General features: G+C 44.0%; 2 protein-coding genes across 2 annotated transcripts in view; one reads left to right on the top strand and one right to left on the bottom strand.

Moving 5' to 3' along the window:
• alkbh6 (alkB homolog 6) overlaps positions 1 to 27,585 on the bottom strand; it is a 72,088-nt gene that overhangs the window by 19,149 nt on the left and 25,354 nt on the right. The gene's annotated exons all lie outside the window — the stretch shown is intronic.
• LOC125447696 (cytochrome P450 2C18-like) overlaps positions 3,408 to 27,585 on the top strand; it is a 30,938-nt gene continuing 6,760 nt past the window's right edge. Inside the window, exons 1-6 of the mRNA XM_059640994.1 lie at positions 3,408 to 3,956; positions 7,851 to 8,013; positions 11,270 to 11,419; positions 14,117 to 14,277; positions 18,127 to 18,303; positions 18,616 to 18,757. Of these exons, the coding sequence (XP_059496977.1) occupies positions 3,774 to 3,956; positions 7,851 to 8,013; positions 11,270 to 11,419; positions 14,117 to 14,277; positions 18,127 to 18,303; positions 18,616 to 18,757 (976 nt within the window). The 5' untranslated portion in view covers positions 3,408 to 3,773. The remainder of the gene's footprint in view (positions 3,957 to 7,850; positions 8,014 to 11,269; positions 11,420 to 14,116; positions 14,278 to 18,126; positions 18,304 to 18,615; positions 18,758 to 27,585) is intronic.

The raw sequence follows: 27,585 nt of genomic DNA, 5'->3' as shown, positions 1-27,585 counted from the left end.
TGTTTCCCAGGTATATGACTATGACTAAAGCTGTCTGAATCAAAATAGAGTTGAAGGGGGAAATAAAGCTGGGTCTGCATTTTTTTTTCATATCAGCCTGTTCAGATATGTTATTTATGCACCTCTGGAGTAGGTGGGACTGGAATCCAGACATTTTGGTCCAGAGCGAGGTACACTATCATTGCACGACAAGAGCCCTCTGGGTCTGCTTTACACATATTTTAAAATCAACCTATTCAGATATTTTATGACACACCTCAGGAGAGGGTGGGATTTGAACCTGGAGATTCTGATTCAGAGGTAGGGGCGCTATCACTGTGTCACTAGGGTCCACTGGGCCTGTTTTGTACAGATTTGAACCACAGAGTTGAGTCACGCCGAGGTTTGTAAACTACCTTATTTCTTGGTCTTTTTATAACTTTCTTCTATTATTACGTTGATGTCACGTGATACAGACATTTATGAATTGCACTGCCTGTACCACATGCAGGAGTCAGTTCACTGGAGTACTCTGAGATCTTCCTTCTCTACTGATATTTTCCAACCAACCTGTCCAGAGATGGTATTACACAGCTCTACAGCAGGCGGATGTTGAACCCAGGGTCACCCGGCTCAGAGATATGGATACTACAGCTACATCACAACAGCCATTCTAGGTCTGCTTTTTTTAAAAAATTTGTTTTCTTTTTTAAATTTCTATCCAGAAGTGTCATCACATGCAAATAAGTGACTTTCCCACCACCAAAATCACCGTGAATGTTTAGTTTTGTTAGCTACTAACCACCAGCAGTAATGACTCCTGCAGCAGTTAAATATTTAATGCAAAGACTGTTATTGGCAATGCAAACCATCAAAAGTGTCAGGGAGCTAGGTTAGGGACAAAGTCAAAATGGAGTTTGAGTGGGGAGATAAAGCACTTAATCCCTCTCTTTCTGAACACATCAAAAAGCATTGATGACACTGCATGTTCCCTCTTCAGGAACACCCAGGCACGAATATATTTGCAGAAGAGGGGCAAAATGTTGGAAGAGATGACCCCATCCACAGTCTGCTGTTAACAACCAGCCTGGCCTGGGTCTGCTTTTTTTCCCTTTTTCTACTGAGAAATACTATCACACACAACTGAGCACCTTCCTACCAGCAAAATCACAGTGATTTTTTTTGGTTTTTTTTACACTAGTAATACCACCAGTAAAAACACCCATACATCCAATTAGTGTTTACAAGCAAATCCCGTTTATGGGCAATGGAAACAGTCAAAGGTGAGGGGCATAGGTAGGACTATATAAAATGGAGTTGGAGGAAGAAATAAAGCACTACATCCCCCTGGTATCTATCACTCTCTAAAGGAATCAACAGCACTGATGGAGAGTCTCAAATGCTTCCTCTCGAATGACACTCAGGCTTCAACGTAACTGTAGAAAAGGGGCAGGCAGTTGGCCGTGTCAAACCCCCCACCTCCACAGCCTTCTGCCTGGATCTGTTTATTGCCAGCTTGGCCAGGTCCAGTACAGACCCACAAGGAGGTCCTCCAATTTGTCCACACCCTCTATACTGGGTGCTGGGGGCTGAAGTGCACCCAAAAACATAAAAGACTTTTCAAGTAACTAAAAAGGGGATGCAAATGCCAACAACCAATATTACATGGTCCACGGATTCCACAGCACCACAAAATAGACAGTTGGGCTTGGAATCCTTGAGCCATTGCAATTTGCATTTGTAAGGGACTGTTTTGAGGGAAAGAGGGAGGACTCCAGTATAGAGACTCCTCCACCAGGGATCCCTGCTGGTTGATGGTAAATAAGCATGCCAAGGCATATCTGGGTGGCAGACATAAAAGTTGAGCTGAATGGTGTGCTGCAGCAGCCTGTATAGAAACTGCCATTTTGCAATCCAAAAAAGCATACTACACACATTCAGGAGGTGGCTCAGTTTGTTGGGTTCAGCCTCCTGAATGAGGTTCAGGACTTTGGGGCCAATGTGAAATTGTGTCTGAGCAGGGTTATGTGCAGACGAAATTCCATTGCATACCTGGGCATCCTCCAATTGGTGCATGATGTCAGGTCCAAGCACCTTCGGGTCTGCTTTATTTTGGGTTCAAGTGATGAGTTCCAAATGGGCAGGCTATTGCCTGTTATCAAGGGAGCTCATACTCAACAAGCATCAAGTGGAGATAAATTAATGATTCCCCATGGGCCTTGAAGGGATTATCACACCTCTCTCCCTCAATCCGTCCCTTAGCCCTGTCGAACTCCATTTCAGTTGTGTACTTCATTCCAGCACGTGTGTAGTTCCCTCATGTAGAATTCCAATGACATGATGCACAACGATGTGGTGCCTGAATATATATACATACGTTTGATACCGGTGAAATCAGTGCACATGCAGACTTCTGGATTTGTGTGTATGCTCTGTTGCAAGCAGTGCCCGGTGTCAGCAGACATTGGCTTTTAAATGTGACCCTTGGCAGATGGGAGAGAGGTAGTATTCCCCCTCTGTCAGCTGCAAGGTACAGATGGGGTGGAATGAATTGACAGACAGGGATTGCACATGAGGCATACAATGGAGATGCCTGAAAGCCAATCCTGTACGTGCCATTCGTGAGCACTGGCAAGCTTGAAATACTAACACTCATTGGAGCACAAAGCACCGAATAAGGCATTGCTTGCTGTCAGGATAAATCCAATCACTTATTCCTTTACAGTACTTGTGCAAGCATCCTATAGCGGTCACCAAAGAAACTGATTGCTGCAGCCAGCTTTATCCAGGCCACCTTGACAACTCTGGCTTTTTCTTCCATCTCTTGGATAGATGTCCTGTAATTTACAAACTCCCCTAAGCAGCACCTCTAGGAAGGCATTGCTGAACTACGGCCCTGCTATTTGCAGGCTCTATGACATCAATAAACCTGTTGGACTATAACCTGGTGTTGTGTGAGTTTTAACCCTGTCCACCCCAGCATCTCCACATCCTATCATGGAGCGGGTGGGGATGATAAGCAAAAAAAAGACGCTCCTGGATTTCAGAGAGTTAAGTGCTACCCCAGTGGCTTTTAAATATATTGTGGATATTTCCAAGTGGGCCTACCTGCTCGGCCTGAAACTTGCTATTTTAGACGCCCATATAAATATAATATTAAAAGAACGTGACCTCCTGCAGAGGTCCCTCCAAATTTTCGGGTTGGTCTCCACATTAATCTTTAACAAAGATTCTTTATACTTATGCATTTCAATTTTGCATGCATTGCAAACGTTCAATAGTTATACGCGGCCACCCCTACCCCCCACAACAGGGAAGATTGTTGGATTTGTTCAGAGCTGAAGTTATAAAAGCACAATTGCACAATCAGTGTTAAAGTTCGGTTTGTCATGGCTTTTACAGGAAGTGTCAACTCTTCTGAGATGACGCATGCTCTCATTTTCTGTAACGAAAACAAGGAAAGAAACACCGCAGGGTGGCTCAGTGTAGTCTGAACTGTATAAATAGTTGAAAGAGAAACTCTCAGCGGCAACTATCGATGAATGTTATGAAACTAACAGTTGACTTTTATTTCAGTTCCCTTAATTTAAATAGAGTGAAGGGAAGTTTGCAGGGCGGACGGGTTTTTTATTCTTGAAACTCCTAGCATTCTGGTTGTAATGTTAATCGAACTCTGGTTTAATTAAGTGGAAGTTACTTTCTACTCTTTGGCAAATAGTTCGCCAAATAGCTGAACTAGAACACAGCTTTTATTGTTCTTCCAGGAACTTTTACTCATTTCTTCCACTGTCACCATGGATTCGAGCAACCCAGGAACAACAGTGCTTTTAGCTTTGCTAAGTGTCCTGCTTATTGTGTGGTTTTTTAGAAGCAAACGGCCACAGTACGGCAGACTTCCTCCAGCTCCTCCTGCCCTCCCAATTGTCGGCAACATGTTCCAAATGAATATAAAAGCACCTCACAAATCTCTCATCAAGGTAAGAAATCCTGTTCCATTAAATAATTCAAATGAATCTTTCTAAGGTGGAAATCCACAATAGCTTGTCACACCTGGAGACCTCAACCAAGGGACCATAATAAAACTGTAAGCCTAATGAGCAATGGTAATCTGTTAAGTGTGTTACAGCCAAACGCTACGCTGTCTTTAACCAATAGAAAGAAAGAAATACTATTTACGTAGCTCTTTTCATGATCTCACTATTCAGCCATACTCTTATTTAGTGAGGGTCGCTGAAGAGTGTTCAGGAATGAATGGTTGATGGGATTCAGCAGCACTATTAGGGAGGCATTGTACTGAAGATGAGTGGAATTTTTCCAGAGAATAAAAAGCACGTGAAATAGTGAGACAGTTGAGAGAATTGGAAAAAAATGATTTTTGACCTTGAGAAAAACAGTCCAGTGTTTTCCATTAGGTTTCAAGGGCTAGATGTAAATCTTGTTAGGGCCCTATTTGCATGCTCTCAATATTACCTAATCATGCTGATCTATATGCAGGTGCTATTCATCCAGGTACCAGCCACAGACTAGCCATTATCAATTCCTGGCTTGGAAAATAATTGCAGCAATTCGGTGGCTGGATCTCACTGGTATCTTCTCTGAGCCTCCGTTTTCACCAGTATTATATTAGTTTTTCTCTTGGAACCAATATTCATATACCATGTATACAAATGGTAAACCTGAACAGAAACACTTTTTTATTGACAATGCTCACACCTCCACAGCAGGTTCTAGACTGACCTAAGCTCTTCTCATCCAGGCCACCTGACTAGCTGTCTTAAAGGGACAGAACCCTCAACTACGTGCAGAATGCCTCTTCCCCCTTTATTTTGAAACTCCCATTAATAGACATGTACAACAGTTACCAATATTGTACATATTTTGGCTACACTGCCCATTATATCATCAGTAATATTTACAAAAGCATGGCAATCATGGAAGAATGGTTACTCCCCCTTATGCAAGGAGTTCTGTCGGTAGGCTAGATTAGTCTTTCAGGGGGATGGCAGTCCCTAGAAGACTGTCTGCTTGTCTCGGGAGCCTTTTCTAGTGTAGTCTCGGAGGCTTCTGGAGCTTCTGTTGATCTGCAGATATGTCCCTCTCTGGCTGTGGCCTTATGACGCTGCTGTCTTCTCCCTGGGTATGACCAACCCTGGTTCAGGGAGACATGGCTCGGTTGACACTCCTGGTTCCATCTGGACTGGCTCAGTATCCTGAGGGACATCCTCACTCCCGTTGATAAGGTACGATGACTGGCTCGTCTGTGTGTCTCCTCCAGACCAGTTCACCCCTAGTCTGTATCATAACATGGCTGTTTGAACCACCACTAAGATCCATTTTTCCTCATATGTATAATTCTGGGCCAACGCAGTCTCTCCTCTTTCGAATACCCTTGAACTTGAGGTTCCCATCCTTCTAGCCATCTTTTCTATTTGATTTCACCCTACCATTCTTTGGATTCTTCTAACCACAGTAAATCAAATATGGTCCTCAGTTGACAGGTGAACATTAAGGATGCTGGTGAACACTGGTACATCACGTGTGGAATGTTCCAATACATGCTGTGGAACTTTTTGATTTGCTGTCCTAGTGACCCCTTTAAGGCCTGCTTCAAGGTTTGAACAAATCTTTCCTGGCTGTTTTCACATGGTGATACAGAGCTAATCTTACATTTCTGACTTCCAGGTATACTCAATCTTGTGCCACAAACTGTGGACCATTATCACTCATGACTTGTCTGGGATTCCTGAATCTGGCAAATATTTCATCCAGTCAGTTTACTGTAGCTTCCACTGGTGCTGACTTTATGATCACCACTTCAGGCCATTTGGAACAGGAATCCACAAATGGCACCTGTCCTTCTGTTGGTCCCATGAAACTGGTGTAAATTCACTGCCAGTGTTTGAGGCCATTCCCATGAGTGAAGGGGTGATAACAATGCATCGACTGCCACAAACATTACATCAGACAGACAGGAAGGAAACTAGTCATCAGAATACATGAACATCAGCTAGGACAAAATGATATGACAAACTTTCTTTAATATTAGTATACTCTGGCAATGAAGGCCATCAATTTAACTGGGACAACATAACTATAGTAGCCCAAGCCAAACACAGATGTGGGAATTTCTAGAGGCATGGTTCTCTACCCATAATGCAATCAACAAATATTTCAGACTGGACCCCCTATGCAAACCCCTACAGAACAATACTGGAAATGAGATTACCCACCATAATGGACGGGACAGTATAAATTCCAAGTGGAATAGAACAACATTGCTTCATCAGAGGCCTCACTGATGAAATATCTAAATGAAAACAAGTCAGCTCAGTGAGCAAGTCAACAACCTAACCAGTGGGGATAATTCTCAATCAAATCTGAGGTGTGTCCACTGGGGTTACAATGATTGTGGTGCAAGCAGTGCGCGCTGCAACATCTTGGGTTGCTGTGTTCTACACAAATGGAATAGGCAACAAGGTAATGTGCTTGATGCAAAGGAACTGGGAGAATCGAGCAGTCTTCAGAGGAAGAGGACAAGGACACTGGGCAGGAGAGGCTATTATTATTCATAACAGAGCTTAACTGCTATTGGTTCCACAAGAACTGGGTGCAGCATATAGTTGTTGATTGTTAAACTTTTGGTCATGATGTATAAATCAGGTTGGCATTGGGGAGATAGTAGCATTGACTTAGACAATGCTCAGACAGGACAGAGCTACAGAGAGGTATGGTGCATCGTGTGGTGGTCAAACAGGTCTGTGGTGAGCTAATGGTATTGTATGTGCCAGGGAATGTCAACCATGTGCTATGGGAAACATGGCTGAAACTGCTGTGCCATTATGTTAACGATGAGAGGATATGCTAGTTTACCAATGGTTGCCTCATGCACAGTGGCTTTTCAAAGATGGTGCAAGTGATAGTGGTGTTTCATTGGATATCGGCTGAATGGCAAGTTGTTCTGGGAATGGCAGTGGTAAGAGGAGTGGAAACTGGGCCTGAGAAACATCAAAGGTGGGGCAGGTAGGTAATGAAGCAAGTTTGATAAGATACGATGAGACAACTCATTCGGCCTCATGGCGAGAAACTTGATGCACTTGGATTTAGCCAGCAAAATGTAACATGCAGCCCAAAGTGTCATATGTTAAATAAGTATGGGTTGTTTCAAGCTAGTTTGCAGTAGATACAAGACAGCAAGGTAGATATGTCACATTTGAGTAGTGCCCTTTAATATAGCAAATGGCTCAAAGTTCCTGCTTCTGACCTAACACACTTAGGATAAGTTAGCTTATTAGCACAGATGGTTGCACCTGACAAGCATGTCGGAGAGCAAATCAGAAGCCAGTAACATAAATCACGTGCAATACAAAAACGGATTTAAAATATACCTCACCAGGCAATGTCAAAAATTAAAACCAGATACATGAAATGAAGCATTCCATTCTCCAACACTAACATTCCTGAGCTAATGAGCATAAAAGGAAATATAAACTAGATACTGAGTGCCTGAAATTCTAAGTAAATTGTCCAATGCAGATTAGAGCTGGATGAATGAATGTCTCAGTTGTGATGCCTTAAATTTGTACTGAATTCTGTAACTGGTCTCGGAGACACGATTAGGAAAAAAGGACGATAGAGTTTTTGCTTCTGGATTGATAAACTGGAAAAGCATGTGTTTGGATGTTGGACAACACCAAGATGAGATTTAACCTTGAGGTTCTTCACAGTTGTGGAGAGTGGGGCTATTTTCTGAACAAAGATTTGTAGGTCTTGCTGTCATTCCATATATTGGATGATATAATGAGATTAGCAAACATTTGTGATGTTGACCAGGGTTCAACACCACCTTTAACAGTTATTTATTGTCTCTACAGCTGAACAAGCAGTATGGTCCAGTATTCACTCTCTGGTTTGGCAGCACCCCTGTAGTGGTGTTGTGTGGCTTTGCGACTCTGAAAGAAGGTTTGATTGAGAGAGGGTATGATTTCAGTGGCAGGTATCTAGTACCGATCCTCCAAAAGATTTCAGCTGGCTATGGTGAGAAACTTCTTTTACTCAGTTAAGTTTACTGTTCATGTTTTTATCCCCATAATATTTCAGCATTTAGCATTATAGAACACACAACGCAGATGGCTGTTATTCTATTGAGCTTGTATATATTAGATCATTTGCTTTAATTATTGCCACATGTATTTTGGAATAAAATACATATGAAAAGTGGTGTACAGTGTTGCCTGGGACCATCTTAAAAAGCAGAAAAATAAGCGGAGATATAGAATGTAAAGGCAGAAAATTTAAAGAAATAATGTTCAACTTGACAGTCCTTCTTATTCAGTACTCAGCCATTGGCCTGGAGCGGCCAGTTACGAGTCCCCGGTTGTGCCACTGAAAGAAGAGTTGCCTCTCCAGTGCGACCTCGCCTCGATCGATGCTGCTGCCACCTTGAATCCTTGCTGGACCTCACTAATACAGCCACAGGGTCCTGCACCAGCCCAAACTGCCCTCCCCTGCAGCCAAGAATCTGCTCTGGGCCCAGTCCTTCGATGCAACCACCATGGATGCCGCCAGGTCTTGTACTAGGCTCAACCTTGTTTCTGCTGCCACCTCCCTGAGTCTGTGGGTGCACCTCCCTGGGTGCAGACACCGTGAGGAACCCAAACTCGCCTCCACTTCAGCAACTGAGTACCTACCAAATGCCTTTCTTGACTTTTTTCCCCCCTTTTTTTCTATAATAATGCTAAATTGTGGTGCTTTGTTGTTCGTTTTAAAAAGTGAAGATTAAAACAATGTTCAATTGTCTACATCCGTTCTAATGGAACATGCTTTTACAAAGTACCTTTTCTATTTTCACTTTATCTCAAATATTTTAATAACCACTGAATTATATGCATCTGGAACCATATTACTACCATTGTGCAGAATAATGTGGCAGCCAATAAGTAATAAGTTCAGTGATAAGTTATGAACAGTTTTGGTGATGTTGGTTAAAAGATAAATATGTACGCAAATCCTGTAGCAGAAATTGAACCCACAATTTAATTCTGTTTTTTTCAAAACCACATATATTGGATGAAACTTGATTTAATAGCTTCATGTTTAAAGATATTGCCAAATTCCTGCACTTCACTGGAGGAGGGAAGGACTTGCCCTGGCGGTCCTCAACATTTGCCTCCAGAACTCATGAATTCTTATTCATCAGGTCATCACGGGCAAGAAAACTTTCTGCTGATTACCATTTACTGCACTGTAATGCAACCACCGCCCCCCCGCCCCCCGACTTGATGAATCAGTGTACTTTTAAATTGAACACCAAATGGAAGTGCTATCAGTGGCAAAAGGACTTTGGTGGGGTTTGGATTTTGAAGTCCTCCAAGAGTAGTTGCATCATAAGATATATGGTTTGGAGGAGGCCACTCAGACCAAAGCAGTGTTGAGGATTATCAGATCAGTCATGGTCTCATTGAATGGCACAGCAAACTACTGACTGCATGGAATCCTGAAGGAAATAACTGTTGGACCGTGTCCGCAGCAGAAAGTGAGGGAACCTACAAGAGGGTTTATAAGGAATGATCTTGGCTTAGACCTTGTGGAGGTGAAGTCCCAAATACACATTGACGATAGCCTCCATTGAATTTTGTGGCAAATGACCATACTAATGGGATAGATTTCAAACAGATATGGCAGTTCAAAACTGGGCACCTATAAGGCACTGTGGGTCAACAACAGCAGTAGAATTTGTATTCAACCATAATCTGTAACTTCAAGACTTGGCAAAGTCCCTGTTCTATCATTAATACCAAGCTGCATGGCCAACTCCGGTTAAATGAAGAATGGAGGAAGGCGTGCCAGGAGCAGAACACCTCCTTCTTAAAAATGGGGCATCAACTTGGCAAAGCCACAACACATGCCAAAAAGCAGAAGTAACATGTGATAGACAGAGCTATACTATCCACAAACTTTGGATCAAAGTTAAGCTGTATACCCCTGCCATATCCAGTGTGAATGGTGGTGGCCTATTAAACAACTGACAGGAGTAGGGAACTGCACAACTATTGTCATCCTCAATAGTGGTGTCCAGCACGTCAGCGCAAAAGGATTGGCAGAAGGATTTGGAACCATCTTCAGCGAGAAGTACTGAGTGTGTGATTCAACAAATCTTTCTCCTGATGTCCTTCGCATCACAGATGCCAGTCCTCAGAAAATTTACTCTACATAGTGTAAAGAAACTAACAATAGAAATTGCTGGAAAAGCTCAGCAGGTCTGGCAGTTAACATTTCTCTGATTTCTCTCCACAGATGCTGGCAGACCTGCTGAGCTTTTCCAGCAATTTTTTTGTCTTTGATTTTACAGCATCTGCAATTTCTTCGGTTTTTATATAAAGAAAAACTGAAACCAACCAGATACTGCAGATGCTACGGACCCTGAAAACTTAATAGCAATTGTACTGAAGAATTTTTCTCCTAAATTAGCTACACCCCTAACCAAGTTATTCCAGAAAAGCTAAACGTTGGCATCTACTCAGCAAAATGAAAAATTGTCCAGGTATGACCTGTCTATAAAATACAGGAAAAATCCAGTTCAGCCAAATACTATCTATCAGTTTACTCCAGGTCATCAGAAAAGTGAGTGAAGGGGCATTGAATGTGCTCCCAAATGATATTGCTGAACGATAACCTGCTCAGTTTGGGTTCCTCCATCGCCACTCAGCTCCTGAACTTATTATAACCTTGGTTCAAATATAGACAAAAGAATTGCATTCCAGAAGTGAGATGAGAGTGACTTCTTTTGATATCAAGGCAGCACTTGATTTGATTATGGAAGTATTGGGCACAATCAAAAGTCAAAGGAATCAATTGGGATCAGAGAATCTCTGCATTCATTGGAGAAATATCTCTTAAGGGTAGACGGTTGTGGTTCTTGGAAGGAAATCAACTCAGTCTCAGGACATCACTGTAGTTGTTCTTCTTCAGTTTTTGGCTGCTTCATCAATGACCATCCTTCCACCAGAAAGTGGGGATGTTGACTCATTGTGCACAATCTTTTATTGCTGCTATGTAGAGAGTATGGATAAGCTCAACTTATTTCCTTTGGAACAGGGAAAGATGAGAGAGAATCTGATGTTTGTAAGGTTATGAGGGGCATGGACAAGGTGGATGTAAAAAAACTATTCCCATTATTTGAAGGATCAATAACAAGAGGCTTAGAAGGGATTTGAGAAGTTTTTTTTTCCACCCATTCAACTGAAAATTTTGTCTCCAGTAATTTTCACGCTTATTAATATCTCTCACATAGGGATTGGCTTCAGTAATGGTGAGAGATGGAAACAACTTCGGAGATTTTCTCTCAGCACCTTGAAGAATTTTGGAATGGGAAAAAGAAGCATTGAAGAGCGGATTCAAGAAGAAGCACAGTTCTTGGTTACAGCTATCAGGAACAAACAAGGTTTCTGACTAAAGTATAATATTGAGAAACAAAGTTGTCTGAGTCATTGTCATAGAGTCGTGCACGATGGAAACAGACCCTTCAGTCCAATCAGTCCACGCCAACCATGTTTCCAAACTGGATTCGTCCCAACTGCATACGTTTGAACCATAACCCTCCAAACCTTTCTTATTCATGAACTTATCGAAATGTCTTTTAAGCATTGTAATTATTCCTGCATCATCCACTTTCTCTGGAAGTTTATTCCACACATGAACCACTTGCTGTGTTTCAAAAAAAAAGTTCCTTCCATCATCGTTTTAAATCTTTCTTGTCTCACCTTAAGGATATGCCCCCAAGTTTTGAACACCCCCTCCACCCTAGGGAACAGATCCTTATTGTTCAAATTATCTATGCCCCTCAACTTCCTATGCTGTAGTGAAAAAAGTCCTGGTCTTTCCTGTCTGTTTATATCTCAAGTGTTCCATTCCAAACTGGGAATTGAGTTGGATCACTGCTGGGGCACTGGCAAAGGATTGCAAATATGGAATGATTCTGAAGGTTGATACTGTGGCTTCAGTTCTGAAGTTAGTTTTGTCCTTGAAGATGAATTGACTAAAACACAGAAGCTCAGGTTATCTAACAACTTCACTTCTTGTGACATGTATGTTTTACATAATTCAATATAAGCAGAATTGGTGTATTATTCCAGGCATCTTGGGTCATTATGATCATCAGTAAGTGATATGTGTCAGCTGATAGTTTCAGTTGTGGGCATGATTCTGTGATGTAGAATGTGGCTTGTGCCGTATGCTGGAACTAAGTTCTGACTATGATACCTAGTTGATGGAGTTACCACCATATTTGACAGGTTTATCACTTCATGCTATATAGTAAGTTTGTTATAGGCATTGGCATTTTCTAGAAAGTGGAAGAAGGATGCCACAATCTCAGTTGTACTTGAAGTTTAGAAAACGACTTGCATTTAATTACTGTCTTTCAAAACTTTGAATATACATACAAGCATAAGAGTTAGAAGTAAGGTTAGGCCTTCCAGTTCCTTCAGCCTGCTCTACCATTCACTAATATGGCTGGTTTGACTAATCACAAATCTGCATTTTCATGTGATCCTGATAACCTTTGAACCCCCTTGCTTAACAAGAATATATCTAACTGTGCCTTAAAATATTAGAAGATCTGTTTCCACTATCTTTTCAGGAAGAAAATTGCAAAGACTCTCAAACCCCTGAGAGAAAATAATTTGCCGTACCTCTGTTTTAAAATGGGTGATCACTCGTTCTAGATTCTCCCATAAGCAATCTCTCCATATATGTCCTTTTAGGATCTTAACATGCTTCAGTCAAGTCACATCGTACTGCTCTAAACTCCAGCAGATCAAGCCTAACCAGACAACATTTCCTCATTTACAAAGCCCCAAATCCAGGTATTGGTCCAGTAAGCCTTCTCTGAACTGCAGCCAACACAACAACCTCTTTCCTTAAATAAGATAAGCTGTATTGTTCTCAGTAATCCAGTGGCAGTCTTACCAGTGTTCTGTATGACTGAATCAGACTTTGAATTCTCCTGCAATAAACAATAACATTATATTGGCTTTTCTAATTACTTGCTGTACCTGTACACTAATGTTTTGTGAATCATGCATAAATACACCCAGATTCCTCTGTCACTTTGCTTTCAAATAAATAGGATCTTCTTTAGAAATATAAAATTTGTGGTAAAGAAAGATGTGCATTTTATAGAACACAAACCAAGATACATCACTGAATTGCAGCCAGTGGTCTCAAAATATCAAACACAGCAGCACTTTTGCAAAGCATCTCACAAACAGGGTGAATCGAATAAGAGTTAAATGATGATGGTCAAGGATGACAAGTATCTGTTTATGAAAATAGTGATCTGTGAAGACGTAGGTACTGTATTCATTTTGCTATTAGCAGAGATGGGAGATTTCAGCCAACATTCCAGGACTTGAAATTAAACTTTGCCCACCCCAGTTATGGTTATATTACCTGCTGGAGGCTGGAATGGCAACTGATCATATTGATTGAGCACTTTACTGAATGAGACAGTGAGAGGAGATGCAAATGTGGGAGCAGAAATCAGAGAAAGGTGCAAGTGTATTTTAAAAGCAACAAGGTGTTTCAGATATAATAGGAACTGCAGATGCTGGAGAATCTGAGATAACAAGCTGTAGAGCTGGATGAACACAGCAGGCCAAGCAGCAGCATAGGAGCAGGAAAGCTGATGTTTGGGCCTAGACCCTTCTTCAGAAAGGTACGTTGCACAGTGAACCAGAAATTCCTCACTGTTCAGATTCTTACTAACAGTGAGTAACTGAGCCACAAAAATCCTAGGCTTAATTCATTGAATTGGATGCTTTCAGCTAGAGTATGATGAGGTTGCTACCATGTGCTCAGCTCATGGACTGGGGAGGTAAATGAACCAATTTTTCCCTGACCTGCCATGCAGTGACCCCACTCCCCCCTCCACTGAGTGCATGTAAACGGAAATTGGATGAGAACGGAATCAGATTCAATAGTGATATCCCCATTATCAAACAGCCTGATGATGTTGTTTTTGTTTAAAATTTAAGTCTGATCTTATTTTTAATAACCTATTAATTGTTAATGTCTGCTTCAGAGTGCTTGTATATCACAATATAGCTCTCTAACTGGCCTTCTCTTTCAATGATAACAGAGATCCCATTTAACCCAGATTTTCTGATGAGATGCGCAGTGTCAAACAACATTTGTTCCATTGTCTTTGGAGAACGGTTTGAATATGAAGATGAAAGGTTTCTAACATTGATGGAAAGAGCTGAAGGAATTAGCCGTGCTTTAAGCAAACCTGGAGTGCAGGTACTTTAATTCTTTTGCAAGTATAATGTTAGCAAAAATATTTCCAATATTTCTAGTTATGCTTCCAGATGACATTCAAATATTTATTCAGCAAAGAGGTGGTGAAGCGATGATGTAGATGGGAGACGAATGGAACATTAATTTGACATTTAGTTTACTTGTCAGTTTCGTTGATTTTTTTTTTCATGAGGCATTTCATTCTATGAGGCTTAGCAAGATCTCAACGCATCTTACCAAAAGCACCTCATTTAACTGCTTACCCTGCCCCCATGGTGTCTTTCTCACCTAATTGTACCCCATTCTACCAAACGCTGTTACTGGAAGAACTCACCACTTACTAGACATCTACCAAAAGACAGGTCGCTTTTACCCATGCCATCTTTAAAAGGCTACTATGCACCCAGCCGAACATTGGTAATCTGGCATTACACATCACTGGTAATGTAATGGCACAGCAGCCATAAAGCCATACTGGTCACAGCACATAGCCATGGCTGACACTCCCTTGCACATACACTCCAGTCTCTCATCATAGTTCTGTTTAGCCACCAGACCACAAAGTCCACCTATTCTAAGCCACATCCCATTTGCCACCCTATTCAATAGTACACTGTCCCCAATGTAGACCTGCATCTTTTCATTGTCCAATCTGGGATCATTATATAAATGCAATAATTGGACAGTTTCAAATGTGAGCTTTTATTTATAGCCAGTAAAAACAAACAAATAAAATGAAAAAGAACAAATTCAGCAACACAATGCATACTAAATGCTGGCATGATGACCAATCCCTATTTTCCTGTCCACTGTGGATGCTGCACCCAGCTCTTATGGACCGGAACCTGTGTGAATTAAGTTCCATTTGTTTTGTAACGCCCAGTGTAGCTTAGCTCTGTCATGCCAACGTCCTTATCATCCTCCTTGGAAGACTGCTCCTATTCCCCCCCATTTTGTTTGGCAATCAACACATCATTTCATTGCCTGCTGCACTTGTGCAGAGCACAGTATGCCATGATGACCCAGACTGGTCCACACAGTGGAATCACATCTTCAGCAGCCCTACGGAGTGCTCCATCATGGCCCTGGTCATCTTTAAAGTGACGGAAGCTCTCATCAATTGTACTATCAAGCAGTACTTACTCAGCAATAATCTGCTCAGTGATGCCCAGTTTCAGTTCTGCCAGAGCCACTCAGTTGTTAACCTCATTACAGCCTTGGTTCAGACATGGACAAAAAGAGCTGAATTCCAGAGGTGAAATGAGTGGCAGCCCTTGATATCAAGGCTGTATTCAACTGAATAAAGCATCAAGCATCAGTAGTTATCAGGGGCAAACTCTCCACTGGTTAGAGTCATACCTGGCATGTAGGAAGATGGTCGTGGTTGTTGGAGATCTGTCATCTCAGCTCCAGGTAGTGCCCATGGCCCAGCCACTTTCAGTTACTTCATAAATACTCATCCCTCCAACATAAAGGTCAGAGAAGATACCTGGAGATTTTAGTTCGCTGCTATCTACGAACAGCGTCCATGTTACTCAGCACAAAACAGCATCTCCGAGGCATGATTCATGGGCACCAGCCATACGCACTCCACATCCATGGACATTAGTGTCTGATATTTGCCAATCTATGTGACTAGTGACAATAGGAACTGCAGATGCTGGAGAATCTGAGATAACAAGGTGTACAGCTGGATGAACACAGCAGACCAAGCAGCATCATAGGACCAGGAAAGCTGACCCAAGGGTCTAGGCCCGAAACGTGAGCTTTCCTGCTCCTATGATGCTGCTTGGGCTGCTGTGTTCATCCAGCTCTACACCTTGTTATCTACGTGACTAGTTCCTTTCAGAGAATGATGAGACTAGTGTGGGGTCTCAAGTCCTGGAATGTTGGCTGAAATCTCCCATCTCTGCTAATAGCAAAATGAATACAGTACCTACGTCTTCACAGATCACTATTTTCATAAACAGATACTTGTCATCCTTGACCATCATCATTTAACTCTTATTCGATTCACCCTATTTGTGAGATGCTTTGCAAAAGCGCTGCTGTGTTTGATATTTCGAGACCACTGGCTGCAATTCAGTGATGTACCTTGGTTTGTGTTCTATAAAATGCACATCTTTCTTTACCACAAATTTATATTTCTAAAGAAGATCCTATTTATTTGAAAGCAAAGTGACAAAGGAATCTGGGCGTATTTATGCATGATTCACAAAACATGAGTGTACAGGTACAGCAAGTAATTAGAAAAGCCAATATAATGTTATTGTTTATTGCAGGAGAATTCAAAGTCTGATTCAGTCATACAGAACACTGGTAAGACTGCCACTGGATTACTGAGAACAATACAGCTTATCTTATTTAAGGAAAGAGGTTGTTGTGTTGGCTGCAGTTCAGAGAAGGCTTACTGGACCAATACCTGGATTTGGGGCTTTGTAAATGAGGAAATGTTGTCTGGTTAAGAATTTTTGGTGTTTAATTTACTCACAGTGGATGGTAGGATAGGAAGCTGCATATTAATGAGAAAAGATTTGTAGCTGATAAGATCATTGACCAGGCAATAACCCCAGTAATAGGCAACTCACCACTGCCTAGCGAGAAGCTTGCTTCAATGCGCAGAACTTAGTTAAAAGATGCAGCGTGTTGTTCCTGACATTGAGATAGGCCTTGCTGGATGCCTGAACAATTCTGCCACATTTTGCACAACAGCCCACACTGTTTGGGCCCTGAGAATATTCAGCTCCATGATCCTGGAGCAGTATCTTGAGGGCCAGAATAATAGGCAGGAGACATGAGTTCAAATCTCAAAATGATAGCTTGTGAGTTTTGAATTCAGTTAAGTAAATAAACCCAGAGTAGAAATCTCAAACCAATAACAATAACAATGAAATATATTTGGATTGTTGTACAAAAACTCATATGCTTCCCTGTGTTCATTTGGGAAAAACCTGCTGTCCTTACCTGCCCTGTGACCATGTCTGAAGTGAGGTCTTAATTGCGAGTTCTGTCTCATAGATGAGTCAGCCTGACAGTCACAGAACTATATTTATCAGCAAATGACACAGGGTCCTCCAGCATTAAATTACTATGATTAAAAATGCACTGCTCTTTCTCGCTCTTCTGCTTTAGTTGTGTCAGCAGCACAGATTAATATCTGTATTCTGCCAACATTTACGTGGAATGATCAGTGAAAAAGACAGTCTTGACAATGAAAACATTTAATAAAAACGAATCAATATCCCTCCATGTAACCTCATGGCCAGCTATATCCTTCACTCCAACATTACCATCAAGCCCGGAGACCAATACTAGAAGCAAAATGAAGCAACATTGTGCATACCTACAGTAAGGGTCCATCTGGTGAACTAAATGCATGGTTAAACAGCTTGAGTAGATGACTTAATAAATTAATCAAAGGTTTGCAATCATGCCACATATGATCGTGAAAAGTGGTGGCTTTTAAAAATAACAATGGCAAAACCCAGCATGTAAATACAAAAGACAAGTTTGACCATTCCTAACTAACTTTAGCTAGATGTGCAAGATACACTGGTATCCTGTAGTCCAGTGTTCTTTGTGCCAAGAAAGAAGATTGCTTGCTGTTATCGCATCTATTGCTTTGATTATTGTGTAGTCTTATCCCACACCTTTCTTTTAACCAGTGGGGAGAAGGTTAGCCGGTAAACCTTTCTTCTTAAATTTCCCTATCTTCAATCAGGATTGAATCCCAATTGAACAGGAGTTAAAAATGTTTTTGAAACGGTCCCATGCGATTTGTACACTACTAAATTTTTGCCTTTTGTTTGCTTAAAGCATTAATTTAGTGAAAAAAATGTGTTTGTTTTGCAGATATACAATAATTTCCCAAAGATCATGGACTTTCTGCCTGGGCCTCATCAAAAGATATTCCAAAATATAGCAGGCTTGAAAACCTTTGTGAATCAAATGATCCAAAGCCACAGAGATAGTTTACGGAAAGATTTCCCCAGGGATTACATCGACAGTTTCCTTAACAAGATGGATGAGGTACCGGGAATATTTTAAATTCTACATCCATATATTTCCAATTGTTTTGTCCTGTCTCCCGCTGGTAAGAAGGGGTTTCCTAGACATTGATGTGGTGAATCCAACAGGCTTCAGCTTAGGTTACTACTAGCTAAACAAAACAGGCCCACATTTTGGAAACTTGTCATTAGCACTGCATTGGTGTTATATACAAGCAGCTACAAAAATGCAGTTTGCATAAGATATGATTTGTGTTTGACAAACTATAACAGTAATTAAAGACCATACAAGGCTTTTTAAGCTTTAAAGTAAACTTGATTTGCTTTCCTTCAGGAGAAACACAACCCCAACTCAGAATTCACTGATGAGAACTTACTGATGTCAGTGGTAAATTTATTTCTGGCTGGAACTGAAACAACCAGCACAACGCTGCAATGGGCTATCCAGATTCTGGTGAAGTATCCACATATTCAGGGTAAGAAACTAACTCATGGATGTGTTTTAACAGTCCAGCACAAGGGTTTGTGTTGGAGACCATGTACCTATTTCAAACATTCCAATGTAAACGTCAAACACAAATTTAGAGTACTGCATAGCCTGTTAAGAGCAATTCCAAGTGGTCTGTTCCTATGCTGCATCAGCCATAGCCTCAGAACTATGTTTTACTCTGAGATAATGGGAACTGCAGATGCTGGAGATTCCAAGATAATAAAATGTGAGGCTGGATGAACACAGCAGGCCAAGCAGCATCTCAGGAGCACAAAAGCTGACGTTTCGGGCCTAGACCCTTCATCAGAGAGGGGGATGGAGGGAGGGAACTGGAATAAATAGGGAGAGAGGGGGAGGCGTACCGAAGATGGAGAGTAAAGAAGATAGGTGGAGAGGGTGTAGGTGGGGAGGTAGGGAGGGGATAGGTCAGTCCAGGGAAGACGGACAGGTCAAGGAGGTGGGATGAGGTTAGTAGGTAGCTGGGGGTGCGGCTTGGGGTGGGAGGAAGGGATGGGTGAGAGGAAGAACCGGTTAGGGAGGCAGAGACAGGTTGGACTGGTTTTGGGATGCAGTGGGTGGGGGGGAAGAGCTGGGCTGGTTGTGTGGTGCAGTGGGGGGAGGGGATGAACTGGGCTGGTTGAGGGATGCAGTGGGGGAAGGGGAGATTTTGAAACTGGTGAAGTCCACATTGATACCATATGGCTGCAGGGTTCCCAGGCGGAATATGAGTTGCTGTTCCTGCAACCTTCGGGTGGCATCATTGTGGCAGTGCAGGAGGCCCATGATGGACATGTCATCTAGAGAATGGGAGGGGGAGTGGAAATGGTTTGCGACTGGGAGGTGCAGTTGTTTGTTGCGAACTGAGCGGAGGTGTTCTGCAAAGCGGTCCCCAAGCCTCCGCTTGGTTTCCCCAATGTAGAGAAAGCCGCACCGGGTACAGTGGATGCAGTATACCACATTGGCAGATGTGCAGGTGAACCTCTGCTTAATGTGGAATGTCATCTTGGGGCCTGGGATGGGGGTGAGGGAGGTGGTGTGGGGACAAGTGTAGCATTTCCTGCGGTTGCAGGGGAAGGTGCCGGGTGTGGTGGGGTTGGAGGGCAGTGTGGAGCGAACAAGGGAGTCACGGAGAGAGTGGTCTCTCCGGAAAGCAGACAGGGGTGGGGATGGAAAAATGTCTTGGGTGGTGGGGTCGGATTGTAAATGGCGGAAGTGTCGGAGGATAATGCGTTGTATCCGGAGGTTGGTAGGGTGGTGTGTGAGAACGAGGGGGATCCTCTTGGGGCGGTTGTGGCGGGGGCGGGGTGTGAGGGATGTGTCGCGGGAAATGCGGGAGACGCGGTCAAGGGCGTTCTCAATCACCGTGGGGGGGAAGTTGCGGTCCTTAAAGAACTTGGACATCTGGGATGTGCGGGAGTGGAATGTCTTATCGTGGGAGCAGATGCGGCGGAGGCGGAGGAATTGGGAATAGGGGATGGAATTTTTGCAGGAGGGTGGGTGGGAGGAGGTGTATTCTAGGTAGCTGTGGGAGTCGGTGGGCTTGAAATGGACATCAGTTACAAGCTGGTTGCCTGAGATGGAGACTGAGAGGTCCAGGAAGGTGAGGGATGTGCTGGAGATGGCCCAGGTGAACTGAAGGTTGGGGTGGAAGGTGTTGGTGAAGTGGATGAACTGTTCGAGCTCCTCTGGGGAGCAAGAGGCGGCGCCGATACAGTCATCAATGTACCGGAGGAAGAGGTGGGGTTTGGGGCCTGTGTAGGTGCGGAAGATGGACTGTTCCACGTAACCTACAAAGAGGCAGGCATAGCTGGGGCCCATGCGGGTGCCCATGGCCACCCCCTTAGTCTGTAGGAAGTGGGAGGAGTCAAAAGAGAAGTTGTTGAGTGTGAGGACGAGTTCCGCTAGGCGGATGAGAGTGTCGGTGGAGGGGGCCTGGTCGGGCCTGCGGGACAGGAAGAAGCGGAGGGCCTTGAGGCCATCTCCATGCGGAATGCAGGTGTACAGGGACTGGACGTCCATGGTGAATATGAGGTGTTGGGGGCCAGGGAATTGGAAGTCCTGGAGGAGGTGGAGGGCGTGGGTGGTGTCACGGACATAGGTGGGGAGTTCCTGGACCAAAGGGGAGAAAATGGAGTCCAGATAGGTGGAGATGAGTTCGGTGGGGCAGGAGCAGGCTGAGACGATGGGTCGACCAGGGCAGGCAGGTTTGTGGATTTTGGGAAGGAGATAGAAACGGGCCGTGCGGGGTTGGGGAACAATGAGGTTGGAGGCTGTGGGTGGGAGGTCCCCTGAGGTGATGAGGTCATGAATGGTGTTGGAGATGATAGTTTGGTGCTCGGGTGTGGGGTCATGATCGAGGAGGCGGTAGGAGGTGGTGTCGGAGAGTTGGCGTCTGGCCTCGGCGATGTAGAGGTCAGTACGCCATACTACCACTGCGCCACCCTTGTCTGCGGGTTTGATGGTGAGGTTGGGGTTGGAGCGGAGGGAGCGGAGGGCTGCCCGTTCTGCGGGGGAGAGGTTGGAGTGGGTGAGAGGGGTGGAGAGGTTGAGGCGGTTAATGTCTCGACGGCAGTTGGAGATGAAGAGGTCGAGGGAGGGTAGGAGGCCTGGGGGTGGTGTCCAGGAGGAGGACTTGTGTTGGAAGCGGGTGAAGGGGTCAGTGGAAGGAGGGTTGGGTTCCCGGTTTTACTCTACCTGCTTTCTAAAAGTGAGATTGCTGGATTGAGCCAGATGAGGTGATCTGTTGTGCTCTTGGCTTCAATATCTCTTTTAATCTCAATTGGAAACTCTTCCACTGCTGTATTTGCGTCCACGAAACTTAAGGTGGAATCTTAGAGGGGCCCGAAAGACTTGTGCTGCAGAAAGAGATGTGGCAGAATTGTGTGAGAAGTCCAGTGATGCCATTGTCATGAGCAACTGCTGCATCTTTTAAGCATGTTTTGGCTGTCAAGGTGAGATTCTCGTCAGGGAATGGTGAATTTCCTTTTAAATGGAATATTGCTTGTTAACAACTTTATTAACTGCTCAGATCTCCACATTAGAACATAGAACGTTACAGCACAGCATAAGCCCTTCGGCTCTCGATGTTGCGCTGACCTGTGAAACCAATCTGAAGCCCATCTAACCTACACTATTCCATTATCATTCATCTGTTTATCCAATGACCATTTAAATGCCCTTAAACTTGGTGAGTCTACTACTGTTGCAGGCAGGCATTCCATTCCCTTACTACTCCCTGAGTAAAGAACCTACCTCTGACATCTGTCCTAAATCTATCATCCCTCAATTTAAACCTATGTCCCCTCATGCTAGCCATCACCATCTGAGGGGAAAAAGTCTCTCACTGTCCACCCTATCTAATCCTCTGATCATCTTGTATGTCTCAATTAAGTCACCTCTTAACCTTCTTCTCTCTAACAAAAACAGCCTCAAGTCCCTCAGCCTTTCCACACAAGACCTTCCCTCCATACCAGGCAACATCCTGGTAAATCTCCTCTCCACCCTTTCCAATGCTTCCACATCCTTCCTATAATGTGGCGACCAGAACTGTACACAATACTCCAAGTGCTGCCGCACCAGAGTTTTGTATAGCTGCAACATGGCCTCATGACTCCGAAACTCCATCCCTCTTCCAATAAAACCTAACACACCATACGCCTTCTTAATAACCCTATCAACCTGGTTGGAAACTTTCAGGGACCTATGTACATGGACACCGAGATCCCTCTGCTCATCCACACTACCAAGAATCTTACCATTAGCCCAGTACTCTGTATTCCTGTTACTCCTTCCAAAGTGAATCACCTCACACTTTTCCCCATTAAACTCCATTTGCCACCTCTCAGCTCATCTCTGCAGGTTATCTATGTCCCTCTGTAACCTGCAAAATCATTCGGCACTATCCACAACTCCACCAACTTTAGTGTCATCTGCAAATTTACTAACCCATCCTTCAACGCCCTCATCCAGGTCATTTACAAAAACGACAAACAGCAGTGGCCCCAAAACAGAGTCTTGTGGTACACCACTAGTAACTGAACTCCAGGATGAACATTTCCCATCAACCACCACCCTCTGTCTTCTTCCAACTAGCTAATTTCTGATCCAAACCGCTAAATTGCCCTCAATCCCATGCGTCTGTATTTTTTGCAATAGCCTACTGTGGGGAACCTTTTCAAATGCTTTACTGAAATCCATTTACACCACATCAACCGGTTTACTCTCATCTACCTGTTTGGTCACCTTCTCAAAGAATTCAATAAGGTTTGTGAGGCATGACCTTCCCTTCACAAAACCGTGTTGACTATCCCTAATCAAATTATTCCTTTGTAGATGATTATAAATCCTATCTCTTATAATCCTCTCCAACACTTTACTCACAAGCAAAGTAAGGCTCACTGGCCTATAATTACCAGGGTTGTCTCTACTCCCCTTCTTAGACAAGGGACAACATTTGCTATCCTCCAATCTTCTGGCAGTATTCCTGTAGATCAAAGCCAAAGGCTCTGCAATCACCTCCCTAGCTTCCCAGAGAATCGTAGGATAAATTCTATCCAGCCCAGAGGACTTAACAATTCTGGAAAGTGTGAAAATAGATAACACCTTCTCCTTATGGATCTCAATCCCGTCTAGTCTAATAGCCTGTGTCTCAGTATGCTCCTTGACAACATTATCTTTTTCCTGTCTGAATACTGATGAAGAATATTCATTTAGTGCCTCTCCTATCTCTTTGGAATCCACGCACAACTTCCCACTACTGTCCTTGACTGGCACTAATCTTACTCTAGTCATTCTTTTATTCCTGATATACCTATTAGAAGGTTTTAGGGTTTTCCTTGATCCTACCTGCCAAAGACTTCTCATGTCCTCTCCTGGCTAACTTGTAACTCTCAAGTTCCCTAACTGAGCCTTCATGCCTCATCTTTACATAAGGCTCCTTCTTCCTCTTGACAGTAGTTTCAACTTCTTTAGTAAACCATGGTTCCCTCGCTCGACCACTTTCTCCCTGCCTGACAGGTACATACTTATCAAGGACACGCAGTTGCTGTTCCTTGAACAAGCTCCACATTTCAATTGTGCCCAGCCCCTGTCATTTCCTTTCCCATCCTGTGCATCCTAAATCTTGCCTAATCGCCTCATAATTGCCTTTCCCCCAGCTATAACTCTTGCCATCCAGTATATATCTATCCCTTTCCATTGCTAAAGTAAACCTAACCAAATTGTAGTCACTATCACCAAAGTGCTCACCTACCTCCAAATCTAACACCTGGCCTGATTCATTACCCAGTACCAGATCCAACGTTGCCTCGCCTCTTGTTGGCCTATCTACATACTGTGTCAGGAAACCCTCCTGCACACATTGCATAAAAACTGACGCATCTAAATACTCGAACTATAGCCTTTCCAGTCAATCTTGGGAAAGTTAAAGTCTCCATAACAACTACCCCATTACTTTTGCTCCTATCCAGAATCATCTTTGCTATCCTTTCCTCTACATCTCTGGAAATTTTTGAAGGCCTATAGAAAACTCCCAACAGGGTGACCTCTCCTTTCCTGTTTCTAACCTCAGCCCATACTACCTCAGTTGACGAGTCCTCATCAAATGTCCTTTCTGTCACCATACTGTCCTTGACTAACAGTGCCACACCTCCCCCTCTTTTACCACCTGCCCTGATCTTACTGAAACATTTAAACCCCCGGAACCTGCAATATCCATTCCTGTCCCTGCTCTATACATGTCTCCAAAATGGCCACATCATCAAAGTCCCAGGTACCAACCCATGCCGCAAGTTTATCCACCTTATTCCGGATGCTCCTGGCGTTGAAATAGACACACTTCAAGCCACCTTCCTGCCTGCCAGTACACTCCTGCGACCTTGAAACCTTATTCATGACCTCGCTACTCTTAACCTCCTGGACACTGGAGCTACAATTCAGGTTCCCATCCCCCTACTGAATTAGTTTAAACCCTCCCGAAGAGCATTAGTAAATTTCCCCCTGCACCAGGATATTGGTACCCCTCTGGTTCAGTTGTAGACCATCCCATTTGTAGAGGTCCCACCTACCCCAGAGTAAGCCCAATTATCCAGGTATTTGAATCCTTCCCTCCTGCACCATCCCTGTAGCCACGTGTTCAACTGCTCTCTCTCCCTATTCTTTGCCTCGCTAGCATGTGGCATGAGTAACAAACCAGAGATAACTCTGTTTGTTCTAACTCTAAGCTTCCACCCTAGCTCCTTGAATTTCTGCCTTACATCCCCATCCCTCTTCCTACCTGTCATTGGTGCCTATGTGGACCACAACTTGGGGCTGCTCCCCCTCCCCCTCCTCAAACACAATCCAAGACATACAGACCCTGGCACCTGGGAGGCAACCAACAGCGAGTCTCTCTCGTCCCCACAGAATTTCGTATATGTCCTCCTAACTATGGAGTCCCCAATGACTAATGCTCTCCTCCTCTCCCTCCGTCCCTTCTGAGCAAAAGGGACAGACTCTGTGCCAGAGACCTGTACCCCATGGCTTACCCCTGGTAAGTTGTCACTCCCCAACTGTATCCAAAATGGTATACTTGTTATTGAGGAGAATGGCCACAGGGGATCCCTGCTCTGCCTGCCTGTTCCCTTTCCGTCCCCTGACTGTAACCCATATACCTTTTTCCTGTACCTGAGGTGTGACTACCTCCCTGTCAGTCCGCTCAATTATTCCCTTAGTCTCCCAAATGATCCAAAGTCCGTCCAGCTCCAGTTCCCTAACACAGTTTTTGAGGAGCTGGAGTTGGGTGCACTTCCCACAGATGAAGTCGGTGGGGACACTAGTGGTGACCCTTACCTCCCACATTCTACAGGAAGAGCATGCAACTGCCCTGACATCCATTCCCACTGTTCTTAATTCCCAAACAGAATATTGAAAAAAAAAACGAGTAACCTTACCAAATAGGCACTTGGAAACTTTTTTTTTTGTTAGAGGATGATGATGGGTGGGAGACACTACCTAAGTAGTGTTTTGGGTAAAGCAACCGCCCAAATATACTACCTCACTCATGTCTGCTCCTGCTCAGTGTGCATTCCACCTATTCATGAGGTAAGTTTTTATACTTCCCGTTGACACTCTGTCTCGTTCTGCTATCACTGAGAAACAAGCGGGCCTGTGCTGCAGAGGTAAGTCTGATCTTACCAATATCGATAAGCAAACTAGATGCTGTAAGTCCTTGAAATGGGTGACAGAGTGCGTGCCTGGCAACTTCAGCTCACCACTGGCTTCAAAGGGTCTCCTAGTTGCTCCGTATGAAACAGTACCCCCAGGACATAAGCCATGGGCATCGGCCACATGCTCCCTTTGTCCACAAACATTGACATCTAATGTTTGCCAATTTGTCAGTTTCCTTGTGTTACCTCTTTTTGATCCACTTTCAAGATGCTTCTGAAGCTCAGACTTGTTTTGCAGGGCACACCTAGCGTTGAAATGCTGCAGTGAGGAAATTATGCACACAGAGACAGGCACCTAGCTTATGGTTTGGATCAGCTGCATCTCTGGGCTGCTGGACTTGAACCAAATTGAATGATTTTGAATTGAATTGAATGATTGTCATTTGCATTTTACAGTGAAAATTACAGAAAAATAGTGAAAACCTTTAGCAGTCGCCACAATCCAACACCAATTTGAATAGTTGAAGAATTAAAAATATAACTGAAAGAGATTCTTTGTTCCGCTGTCTTGGCCAAGAGCCCTGAGCCAATTTACCAATTACACCTGCGCCTCTGCTCTCACTACCACCTGCACCAGATCCACCATCGTAGGAGTCAACACTCTCTTGGTGCCAGAGATAATGGGAACTGCAGATGCTGGAGAATCCAAGATAATAAAGTGTGGAGCTGGATGAACACAGCAGGCCAAGCAGCATCTTAAGAGCACAAAAGCTGACGTTTCGGGCCTAGACCCTTCATCAGAAAAGGAGGACAGGGAGAGGGTTCTGAAATAAATTGGGAGAGAGGAGGCAGATCGAAGATGGATAGAGGAGAAGGAGACAGGCAAGTTAAAGGGGCGGGGATGGACCCTGCAGAGGTGAGTATAGATAGGGAGGGGATAGGTCAGTCCAGGGAGGACAGACAGGTCAAGGGGGTGGGATGAGGTTAGTAGGTAGGAAATGGACATGTGGCTTGAGGTGGGAGGAGGGGATAGGTGAGAGGAAGAACAGGTTAGGGAGGCAGGGACGAGCTGGGCTGGTTTTGGGATGCAGTGGGGGGAGGGGAGATTTTGAAGCTGGTGAAATCCACATTGATACCATTGGGCTGCAGGGTTCCCAAGCAGAATGTGAGTTGCTGTTCCTGCAACCTTCGGGTGGCACTGCAGGAGGCCCAGAATGGACATGTTGTCAAAGGAACGCGAGGGAGAGTTGAAATGGTTTGCAACTGGGAGGTGCAATTGTTTATTGTAAACCGAGCGTAGGTGTTCTGCAAAGTGAACCCCAAGCCTCTGCTTGGTTTCCCCAATGTAAAGAAAGCCACACTGGGTACAGCCGATGCAGTATACCACATTGGTGGATATGCAGGTGAGCATCTGCTTGATGTGGAGTCATCTTGGGGCCTGGGATGGGGGTGAGGGAGGAGGTGTGGGGGCACGTGTAGCACTTCCTGCGGTTGTAGGGGACTATGGAGTGGACAAGGGACTCCCAGAGAGAGTGGTCTCTCTGGAAGGCAGACAAGGGTGGGGATGGAAATATGTCTGGTGGTGGAGTCGGATTGTAGATGGTGGAAGTGTCGGAGGATGATGTATTGTATCTGGAGGTCAGGGGAGTGGTTTGTGAGGATGAGGGGG

The sequence above is a fragment of the Stegostoma tigrinum genome, chromosome 39 (genome assembly GCF_030684315.1).
Source record: "Stegostoma tigrinum isolate sSteTig4 chromosome 39, sSteTig4.hap1, whole genome shotgun sequence".
Classification (NCBI taxonomy): domain Eukaryota; kingdom Metazoa; phylum Chordata; class Chondrichthyes; order Orectolobiformes; family Stegostomatidae; genus Stegostoma; species Stegostoma tigrinum.
Note: the sequence above shows the minus strand (reverse complement) of the source record. Positions and strands in the feature narration are given on the sequence as shown.